The sequence below is a fragment of the Canis lupus genome, chromosome X, assembly GCF_011100685.1.
Source record: "Canis lupus familiaris isolate Mischka breed German Shepherd chromosome X, alternate assembly UU_Cfam_GSD_1.0, whole genome shotgun sequence".
Taxonomy (NCBI): domain Eukaryota; kingdom Metazoa; phylum Chordata; class Mammalia; order Carnivora; family Canidae; genus Canis; species Canis lupus.
In genome coordinates this window covers 52,684,309-52,696,529 of record NC_049260.1, presented here as the reverse complement: position 1 = coordinate 52,696,529, position 12,221 = coordinate 52,684,309, and the positions used below count along the sequence as shown (strand labels likewise).

The 12,221-nt window shown below is 35.3% G+C and overlaps 1 protein-coding gene across 5 annotated transcripts in view; it reads left to right on the top strand.

The window, feature by feature from the left end:
- The window catches only part of OPHN1 (oligophrenin 1), a 526,295-nt gene that overhangs the window by 473,596 nt on the left and 40,478 nt on the right, over positions 1-12,221 (top strand). For all 5 annotated transcript variants that reach the window (XM_038587601.1, XM_038587598.1, XM_038587599.1 and 2 more), the window contains one exon: positions 2,874-3,018. In XM_038587601.1, the coding sequence (XP_038443529.1) occupies positions 2,874-3,018 (145 nt within the window). The remainder of the gene's footprint in view (positions 1-2,873; positions 3,019-12,221) is intronic.

Genomic DNA, 12,221 nt, shown 5'->3' with positions numbered 1-12,221 from the left:
ATGTCTCTGCCTCTCTCTTTCTCTCTCTGTGACTATCATAAATAAATAAAAATTTAAAAAAAAGTTATAGAATGCTATGAAACTAGGAATCAATAACAGGAGGAAAACTGGAAATTCACAAATATATGGTAATTTAACAACACACTACTGAACAACCAATGGGTCAAGGAAGAAATCAAAAGGGAAATTTAAAAATCTTGAAACAAATCACAATGGAAAAACAGTATATCAAACTTATGGGATGCAGCAAAAGAAGTTCTAAGAGGGAGTTTTATACTGATAAACACCAACAGTAAGACAAAAGAAAGATGACACCCATGTCGCAACCCAGCATTCTTGCTGCTGGATCTGTCCAGCTGCCTGCATGCCCCACATCTGCATTGCCCAACACCCATAGCACTTAATTATTTTATTTTCCACTGTGCCTGGTGAGAACAGGAAATCTTCTACACACTGTGTGATCCTAGGTAATTTGTCCCTTTAATTCAATTGTGTGGTTTTTTCCTCACACATAAGTATTGATCCCTACTCATCTAAAGTCTTAAAGAGGACCTCTGCAGCTCTTCAGAGCTCTTTGTGCAGCTATCTTCTCTCTGATATTTTGCCCTGAAAAATTCTCTTTCTTGCCCTCTCCATACTTGCAACTCAGTGTCCTCAACTTAAACAGACTGATGGGCTCCTTCTGAGTTTCCCTCCATATATTATGGCTTGCAGACTATCTCCAGGCTGTAAACTGTGAATATCATGAGGCTCACCTCATTTCTTTTTCCTGTCTCTCATGGATCACTGTCTTTCATTGCCAGATTTCCAATGCCTTGAAACCCATTGTTATGTGGGGTTTTTTTTTCTAGTTTTTAAATTATTACTGGCAGAAGATGCAAACCTAATACTTTCTGTGCTATCTTGGCTAAAAGTGGAAGTAGCTGTTACAGTCTTTTCAGAGGACAGTTTGGCCTTTTATAACAGTATTTTAAATGTGTTTTTCTTTTGACCCGGCAATTCCAGTCAGTCTTCTAGTTGCTGGAGATTTAGCAGTGAACATGATAATGTACTTCCATGTAGCTTACAGTAGATTAGAGTGGCAGACACAAAGACAAAATAAGTAATTACAATATGCCTTGTTAGGAAGTAATAAATGCTAAGGAGAAAAAAAACTTAGGGAAGGGGGATAGGAGGCATACAGGAAGGTGTATTAAAATTTTAGATACATTCACTTAGATGGACTCACTGAGAGGATTATATTTGATTATAGCCTACGATTAAGAGAGCAAGCTATATAGATAGATACCTGGAAGAAGAGCACTCCAGGTAGATGAAACACTCAGTGCAAAGGCCCTGGTGTGTTTGATAAATAGCAAGGGACATTCTTTACAACTCCTATAGTGCATAAGCATATTCTCACAAAATAGTAGTTATTTAGAATATTATTACTAATGATTGTGAAACTGGATGGCCTCAAAGCTTATCTGCTTGCTACTATGTCATACTCTCTCTTTCCTATACCATGAGACATTGAGACATGTATTGCCTTGTGATTGTGCTTGCACTACATTCTATCATTGCTCAGCTTTTACACAGAGTTTCCTTGTAAGTTCTATGACTATGGAGCCTGATAAAATGTTGGTCTCTGACATTTCTCTTTGCACCAATCATTGGGGTTGATTTTATTTTTTTTTATTTTTATTTTTTTATTTTATTTTTTTAAGATTTTATTTATTTAATCATGAAAGACACACACACACACACACACACACACACACACAGAGAGAGAGAGAGAGAGAGAGAAAGGCACAGGCACAGGCAGAGGGAGAAGCAGGCTCCATGCCAGGAGCCCGAGGTGGGACTCGATCCTGGGTCTCCAGGATCACGCCCTGGGCTGAAGGCGGCGCTAAACTGCTGAGCCACCGGGGCTGCCCTGGGATTGATTTTATTATCGCACTACCAAATTGTACCCTTCCTTCCTCACCATGTGTGCATCCTCTCAAAATGTGCACTCTGGCCAAAAGTTCAGTCTCTCCAGAGACAAGAAAGATTTTCAAATACATATTGAGATACTATATAAAATTTGTAATCATTAGAGTTGCACGGTTGGCTCAGTTGGTTAGGCATCTGACTCTTGATGTCAACTTGGGTCTTGATCTCAGGGTTGTGAGTTCAAGACCCATGTTGGGCTCCGTGCTGGGCATGGACCCTGCTTTAAAAAAATTGTAATGATAACTTCTCCCTCATTTGTCCAGCACTTTTTACAACGTATAACACATTTTGTTTTTGCCCTTTTTTGAATAAGTAATACGTACATGGTATGAAATTTTGAAAGATCAAATTATATAAGAATGAGAAAGAAGTTTCTTCCATCCTTTCATCAGCCACTCATTATTCCTATCTTGAAGCAAACAATCTAACTAGTTTCTTTGGTATCCTTTCAGAAATATTGGGTGCATTTTAGTAACTATCTACACCCTACTCCTACCCATACAATGTACCTTGAGTACCCTTTTCACTTGATTCTCATCGCACATTGGGAGGTATGTGGTACTCTCCCTATGTTACAGATGAGGAGTCTAAAGCTCAGAGATAGGGGGTGACTTGCCTAGGCAGTAAGTGAAAAATCTGGGACTGATATTGCAGTTTTTGTCTGAATTCTTTCCTCCACATTGTGATGTGCCAGGTCCTGTGTCTTAAACATGATAGGAGACTTCTAAAAACTTGCTGGTAGCTGGAGTGATTTTAAAAATCCCAATTTCTTTTGTCATACTATAGTTGCTATGGCAGACTCTAGATGTAGTGCTGGTGGGCACCAACTGGTAGTTAGCATTAGGGAAACAAAAACTTGATCTTTCTAATTGTTTCCTGAAAATATTCTCCTTTTACAGATCTATTCGGGTCCACCTGAGGAAAGTGCTACACCCCCAGTCCCTCCGCCTCGAGTAACAGCAAGAAGGCACAAACCAATCACAATTTCAAAGCGCTTGCTGCGGGAAAGAACAGTTTTTTATACTTCTGTGGATGAAAGTGAAGGTCAGTACTAAGATATTTCCTTAGCTTCTTAATAAAATTGGAAGTGACTGAATTCCTGCAATCTCATGATAAAATTTCAATGGATGAGGAGTTGTTTCATATGGATGAGCAAAGAAAGTGGTTTCTTGAGATGGAACCTACTCCTGGTGAAGATGCTATAAAGACTATTCAAATGACAAAAAAGGTTTTTGAATATTTCATAAACTTACTTAATAAAGCAGTAGCAGAGTTTGAGAGTATCAGCTCCAATTTTGAAAATTCTATTGTGGATAAAATGCCATCGAACAGCATAGCATATTAAAGAGATGGCTTGTGAAAAGAAAATTCAATCAATGCAGCAAACTTCATTATTGTCTTATTTTAAGAAATTGCCACAGCTAGCCCAACCTTCAGCAGCCATCAACAATATAGCCAGATCCTTTTCCAGCATAAGGATTATGACTTACTGAAATCTCAGATGATTCATAGCATTTTTAAAGCAATAAAGTATTCTTTTATTTATTAAGCTTTTATTTTAATTCCAAAATAGCTAATATAAAGTGTTATATTAGTTTCAGATGTACAATGTAGTGATTCAACACTTACATACAACACCTGGTGTTCATTACAACAAATGTACTCCTTAATTCTCATCACCCATTTTATCCATTCCCCCTATTTTATCCACTTCCCTTCTGGTAACCAAAAGTTTATTCCCTATAGTTAAAAATCTGTTACTTTCTCTCTCTCTCTCTCTTTTCCCCTTTACTATATTGTTTCATTTCTTAAATTCCACATATGAGAGAAATCATATGGTATTTGTCTTTTTCTGAGGAACTTATTTCATTTAACATAATACTTTCTAGCTCTACACATATCATTGCAAATGGTAAGATTTCATTCTTTCTTATGGATAAGTATCATTGATATATATATATATATATATATATATATATATATATATATCACATCTTCTTTATCCATGCATATATCGAAGGACACTTGAGCTGCTTCCACAATTTTTTTTTGTAATAATGCTTCTATAAACATAAGGATGCATGTTTCCCTTTGAATTAGTGTTTTTGTATTCTTTGGATAAATAATCAGCATAATTACTGGATCATAGGGTAGTTCTATTTTTAATTATTTGAGGAACCTCCTTACTGTTTTCCACAGTGGCTGTACAAGTTTACATTCCCACCAACAGTGCACTGTATTTCCTTTCTCTGAATATCTTCTCCAATACTTGTTTCTTATATTTTTAACTTTAGCCCTTATGACAGATTTGAGGTTATATCTCATTTTTTTAATGGTGAGGTGATATCTCATTATAATTTTGATTTGCATTTCCCTGAAGATGAGTGATGTTCAGCATCTTTTCATGTGCCTGTTAGCCATTTGTATGTCTTCTCTAGAGAAATGTCTGTTCCTTTTTCTGCCCATTTTTGATTGGATTATTTGGATTTTAGGTATTGAGTTATATAAGCTCTTTTTTTATTTTATTTTATTTATTTATTCATGAGAGACACACACACAGGGGTGGGGGGTAGAGACACAGGCAGAGGGAGAAGCAGGCTCCATGCAGGGAGCCCGATGTGGAACTTGATCCCGGGACTCCAGGATCATGCCCTGGGCCGAAGGCAGGTGCTAAACCGCTGAGCCACCCAGGGATCCCCTATAAGCTCTTTATATATTTTGGATACTAACCCTTAATCAGATATGTCATTTGCAAATATCTTCTCCCATTCAGCAGGTTACCTTTTAGTTTTGCTGATTGTTTCCTTTACTGTGTGGGAGCTTTTACTTTGATGTAGTACCAATAGTTTATCTTTGCTTTTGTTTCCCTTTCCTCAGGAGACATACTTACAAAAATGATCCTATGGCTGATGTCAGAGACATTACTGCCTGTGCTCTCTTCTAGGATTTTTAGGGCTACAGTTCTCACATTTGCATCTTTAATTAATTTTGAGTTTATTTTTGTGTATGACATAAGAAAGTGGTCCAGTTTCATTCTTTTCAATGCACCTGACCAATTTTCCCAATACCATTTGTAGAAGAGACTATCTTTTCCCCATTACATATTCTGTCCTCCTTTTTTGAAGATTGATTAATTATATATTTCTGAGTTTTCTATTCTGTTCCATTGATCTATCCATTTATTTTTGTGCCAGTACCAAATTGTTTTGACTACTCCTACTTTGTAGTATATCTTAAAGACAGGAATTGTGATACCCCATGTTTTGTTTTACTTTTTGAAGATTGCTTTGGCTATTTGGGGTCTTTTTTGGTTCCATATAAGTCTTAGGGTTGTTTTTTTCCAGTTCTGTGAGAAATACCACTGGTATTTTGATAGGGATTTATTCAAATCTCTAGAAGGCTTTGGGAAGTATAGATATTTTAATAATATTTGCTCTACTCTGTGAGCATGGAATGTCTTTCCATTTCTTCATGTCATCTTTAATTTCTTTCATTAATGTTTTAGTTTTCAGAGTACAGGTTTTTCACCTCTTTGGCTAAGTTTATTCCTAGGTACTTTATTATTTTTGGTTCAATTTTAAATAGAATTGTTTTTTAATTTCTCTTTCTACTGTTTCATTACTATATAAAAATGTATTTAATTTTCTGAACATTGATTTTGTATCCTGCAACTTTATGAGTTTATTTATTGTTCTAGTAGTTTTTTTGGTAGAGTCTTCAGGTCTTTCTCTATACAGTATCATGTCATCTGCAAACAGTAAAGGTTTTACTTCTTCCTTCCCAGTTTGAATGCCATTTATTTCTTTTTCTTGTCTGATTTCTGTGGATAGAACTCCAGTACTATGTTGAAAAAAAGTGAGGAGAGTGGATATCCTTGTCTTCGTCATAATCTTAGGGGAAAAGCTCTTAGTTTCTCTCCATTGAGTATGATGTTCACTACAAGTTTTTCATATAAGACCTTTATGTAGAGTTACATTCCCTCCAGACCTACTTTGTTGAGTTTTTTTTTCATTAATGGATGGGTACTTTGTTAAATGTCTTTTTTGCATTAATTGAAATGATCATGTTTTTTGTCCTTTCCCCTATTGATGTGATGTATCACATTGATTAATTTGCTAATATGGAACCACCCTTACATTCTTGGAATAAATTCCCCCTTGATTGTGGGTGAATTAATATTTTAAAGTATTGTTATACTTGATTTGCTAGTATTTTGTTGAGAGTTTTTGCATCTATGTTCAACAGACATAGCAGTTTGTGGTTCTTTTTTGTGTTGTCTTTGTCTGGTTTTGGTATCAAGGTAATGCTGACCTCATAGAATGAATTTGGGAGTTTTCCTTCCTTTTCAAATTTTGGAATATTTGGAGATGAATAGGTATCAAATCTTCTTGAAATGTCTGGTAGAATTTGGCTGTGAAGCTGTCTTGTCCTAGACTTCTGTTTTTTGGGGAGGTTTTGATTACTGAATTCAATTTATTTGGTGGTTATTGGTCTATTCTTTTCTATTTCTTCCTGCTCCAGTTTTGATAGGTTATATGATTCTAGGAATTTATCCATTTCTTCTAGGTTGTCTAATTTATTGGCATATAGTTTCTCATATTTTCTTACATTTGGTTGTATTTCTGTGGTGGTAGTTGCTATTTCTGCTCTCTCATTTGTGATTTTATTTATTTGAATAATTTCTCTTTTTTTCTGGTGAGTGAGGCTAGAGGTTTATCAATTGTTTATCTTCTCAAAGAAACAGGTCCTGGTTTCGTTGATCTGTTCTATAAGGGTTTTTGTTTTGTTTTAGTTTCTATATTTTTTTTTCTACTCTATTTATTATTTCTCTCCTTCTGCTTGGGTTTTGGATTTGTTTTGTTCTTTTTCTAGCTTCTTTGTGTGTAAAATTAGGTCATTTATTTGACATTTTTTTCTTGCTTCTAGAGATAGTCTGTATTGCTATAAGCTTCCCTTTTAGAACTGCTTTTGCTGCATCCCAATGGATTTTGGACTATTGTGTTTTCTTTTTCATTTTGTTTCCATGTAATTTATTTCTTCTTTGATCGATTGGTTGACCCATTCATTGTTTAGTAGCATGTGTTTGTGCTTTTTCCAGATTTTTTCTTGTGATTGATTCATAGTTTCATAGCATGGTGGTAAGAAAATATGCATGGTATTACTTTAATCTTTTTTAATTTGTTGAGACTTGCCTTCTGGAATAATATATGATATATTCTGGAGAATGTGTCACATGTACTTGAAAAGAATGTATATTCTGCTGTTTCAGGATGGAATGTTCTGAATATAACTGCTAAATCCATCTGGACCAATGTAGCATTCAAAGCAACTATTTCCTTATTGTTTTCTGATTGGATAATCCATCCATTGATAGAAGTGTGGTGTTAAGGTCCCCTACTATTACTGTAGTACTATCAATTTGTTCCTTTCTTTGTTGTTAACTGTTTTATGTATTTGGTAACAACATGTTGGGTGCATAAACATTTACAGCTGTTATATCCTCTTGTTGGATTTTCCCCTGTATTATTATATACTGTCCTTCTTTATCTCATGTTACAGTCTTTGTTTTAAAGCCTATTTTTTCCAAGTTCCAGGATATAAAATTGACACACAGAAGTCAGTTCCATTTCTATACAGTAACAATGACACATCAGAAAAAGAAATCAAGGAGTTGATCTCATTTACAATCACATTAAAAACCATAAGATTCTTGTGAATAAGCCTAACTAAAGAGGTAAATGATCTATATTCTGAAAACTATAGAACACTTATGAAGGAAATTGAAGAAGACACAATGAAGTGGAAAAACCTTCCATACTCTTGGACTGGAAGAACAAATATTGTTAAAATGTCTATGCTGCCCAAAGCAGTCTACGCATTCAATACAATTCCTATCAAAATACCATCAACATTTTTCACAGAGCTGGAACAAACAATTCTAAAATTTGTATAGAATCAGGAAAGACCTTGAATAGCCAAAAGAATGTTGAAAAAGAACCAAAGCTAGAGGCATCACAATTCCAGACTTCAAGCTGTATTACAAAGCTGTAATCATCAGGGCACCTGGGAGGCTCAGTTGATGGAGTGTTTGCCTTTGGCTTAGGTCATGATCCCAGGGTCCTGGGATCGAGTCCCACATTAGGCTCCCCGTGGGGAGCCTGCTTCTCCCTCTGCCTATGTATCTGCCTCTCTCTCTGTCTCTCATGAATAAATAAATAGAAATCTTTTTTTTTTAATCTATAATCATCTGGACAGCATGGTACTGGCACAAAAACAGACACATTCATCAATGGAAATGGAGAACCCAGAAGTGGACCCTCAACTCTATGGTCAACTAATCTTTGACAAAAGAATATCCAATGGAAAAAGACATTCTCTTCAACAAATGGTGTTGGGAAAATTGGACAGTCATGTGCAGAAGAATGAAACTGGACCAGTTTCTTACACCATACAGAAAAGTAAACTCAAAATGAATAAAAGACCTAAATGTGAGACAGGAATCCATCAAAATCCTAGAGGAGAACACAGACAGAAAACTCTGGAACCTCAGCCACAGCAACTTTTAGACATGTCTCTGAAGGCAAGGGAAACAAAAGCAAAAATGAATTATTGGGACTTCATCAAGATAAAAAAAAAAACTTTTGCACAGCAAAGGAAACAGTCAACAAAACTAAATGGCAACCTATGGAATGGGAGAAGGTATTCACAAATGACATATCAGATAGAGGGTTAGTATCCAAAACATAAAGAACTTATACCACTCAACACTCAAAAAACAAGTAATCCAATTTAAAAAATGGGCAGAAGACAAGAACAGACATTTCTCTAAAGACGACTTACAAGTAGTTAACAGACACATGAAAGAATTCTCAACATCACTCAGCATCAGGAAATACAAACCAAAACTACAATGAGATATCACCTCACACCAGTCAGAAGGACAAAAATTAACAACTCAGGAAACAATAGATGTTGATGAAGATGCAGAGAATGGGGAACCCTCTTATACTGTTGGTGGGAATGTAAATTAGTGCAGGCAATCTGGAAAACAGTATAGGAATTCCTCAAAAGTTAAAAATAGAACTATCCTATGACCCAACAAGTACACTACCAGATATTTTTCCAAAGGATACAGACTTAGTGATTTGAAGAGGCAAATGTTTATAGCAGCAGTATCCACAATGGCCAAAATATGGAAAGAGCTCAGATGTCCATTTAACAAATGAATGGATAAAAAGATGTGGTATGCACACACACACACACACACACGCACACACACACACAATGGAATATTACTCAGCAATCAGAAAGAATAAAATCTTGCCATTTGCAATGACAGGGATAGAACTTGAAGGTATTATGCTAAGCAAAATAAGTCATTCAAAGAAAGACAAATACCATATGATTTCACTCATATGTGGAATTTAAGAAACAAAACATATGAACAAAGGAGAGGGAAAGGAAAAATAAAATAAGATAAATACAGAAGGTAAGGCAAAGCATAAGAGACTCGTAACTATAGGAAACAAAGTGAGGATTTTTGGGAGGTGAGTCAAGGGATAGGGTAATTGGGTGATGGGCACTGGAGAGGGCACTTGATGAGATGAGCACTAGGTGTTATACTACATGTTGGCAAGTTGAATTTAAATTAAAAATGTAAAAAAAATTATGAGACAAACAAAAATGGAAACACACTGTACCAAAACTTATGCAGTGTAGTAAAAGCTGTTCTAAGAAGAAAGTTTATGGTGTTAAATACCTACATTAAGAAAAAAAAGATCAGAAATAACCTAACTTTACATATTAAGGAACTAGAAAAAAAGAAGGCCAAAGTTATCAGAAAGAAAGAAAAAGTAAATATCACTGTGGAAATAAAGAGAATAAAGATTAAAAAAAACAATAGAAAAAATCAAAGAAATTGAGTGTTTTTTAAAACAAACAAATAAAATTGAAATGTATTAGACTAGGGGAAAAAAGAGAGAAGACTCAAATAATATAAATGAAAGAGGAGGCATTATAACTGATAACAGGGGATCATAGAGACAACTGTGAACAATTAAATGCCAACAAATTGAATAACCCAGAATAAATGGGTAAAATTCTGGAAATATATAAGCTATCAAGACTGAATTATAAAGAAATAGAAAATCTAAACAGACCAATACTGAGTAAGGAGATTGAATCAGCAATTGAAAACCTCCCAACCAATAAAAGCTTCACAGCCTAATGTCTTCACTGAAGAATTCTACCAAACATTAATGAAGAATACCAATCCTTCTTAAATCCTTCCAAAAACTTCAAGAAGTGGGAGCAATCATATCCCATTTTTTAAAAAAGATTTTATTTATTTATTTATTCATGAGAGACAGACAGAGAGACAGAGAGGCAGAGACACAGGCAGAGGGAGAAGCAGGCTCCATGCAGGGAGCCGGACGTGGGACTCCATCCTGGGTCTCCAGGATCACGCCCTGGGCTGAAGGCGGTGCTAAACCACTGAGCCACCGGGGCTGCCCATATCTCATTTTATGAGGCCAGCATTACCTTGATACCAAGCCAAACAAGGAAAATTGGTAGGCCATTATCCCTGATGAACATAAATGCAAAAATCCTCAACATAATACTGGAAAACTGAATTCAACAGCAGATTAAAACAATCTTACACCATGATCAAGTGGGATTTATCTCTAGGATGGATAAAAGTATGGTTCAATATAAATAAAACAATAAATGTGACACATCACATTGATAGAATTAAGGATAAAAATTATATGATCATTTCAGTAGATCCAGAAAAAGCATATTTATCAACAGTATTTCATGATAACAGTTCTCAATAAATTAGGTACTGAAAGAATGTACTTCAATATCATAAAGGCCATATATGACAAACCCACAGCTAACATTATACTCAAAGATGAAAAGCTGAAAGCTTTTCTTCTAAGATCAGGAACAAGGATGTCCCCTGTCTCCACTTTTATTCAGCATAATACTGTAGTCCTAGGCAGAGAAGTTAGCCAAGAAAAGGAAAAAAGAAAAGCATCCAAGTTAGAAAGGAAGAAGAAAAATTACACAATTTGTTTGTAGATGATATGATCTTATATAGGAAAAACTCTAGGGATGTCTAGGTGGCTCAGTCATTTAAGCATCTGCCTTCTGGGTCAGGTCATGATCCCTGGGTCTTGGGACAGAGCCCCATGTTGGTCTCTCTGCTCAGTGGGGAACCTGCTTCTTCCTCTCTCTTTGCTGCTCCCCCTACTTGTGTTCTCTTGTGCCTCTCTCTCAAATAAATAGATAAATAATTTTTAAAAAAAGAAAAGAAAAGCTCTAAAGACTCCACCAAAAGACTGTTAGAACTAATAAGCAAATTCAGCAAAGTTCAGAATACAAAATCAACTTTGGTTATATACTAACAGTGAACTATCACCAAAAAAAAGAAATTGAGAAAACCATCCCATTTACAATAGCATCAAAAAGTACTTAGGGATAAATTTATCCAAGGAACTAAAGACCTGTGCACTGAAAATTAGAAGGCATTGCTGAAAGAAATTGAGAAAAACATAAGTGGAAAGATATTCCATGTTCATGTATTGGAAGAATTAATATTGTTAAAATGTCCATACTACCCATAGCTATCTACAAATGCAATGCAATTCTATGTATTTGAGTTTTTCAGATTCCACATATGAATGAAATTATGCATTTTTTTTCTTTCTGTGTCTGCCTTACTACCCTTAGTATAATGTCTTCTAGGGTTATCCATATCATTGCAAATGGCAGGATAGCTTTCTTTTTTAAGGCTGAATAATATTCATATGTGTGTGTGTGTGTGTGTGTGTGTGTGTGTGTGTGTGTGTAACATTTTGTTTATTCATTCGTCTGTTACAGATACTTTGGTTGTTTCTGTATCTTGTTATCTTTTTAATTTTTGCCATCATTAGTGGATGTGAATAGATATTCCTTTAATTCTTATCACTTCCCACTTGAGGTACATAATTGAGATCCATTTCATAGTGAAATCATTGGATGCTCAGAGAGGGTAAGTAGTTTGCTCAATCCACATAGTTTCTCAATGACAGAGCAGTAACTTGCATCCTCTCATTCCAGAACTCATTTGTCTATGATATGGTATCTAAACACTCTTCTGAGAAGCAATCAATTCTACTCACCACTGTTCTTTTTCAAGTAGCATTTCATTATTTTACCCCCAAACCTCTTATTCCCCTCATATAGAGTACTTCAGTGAGTCT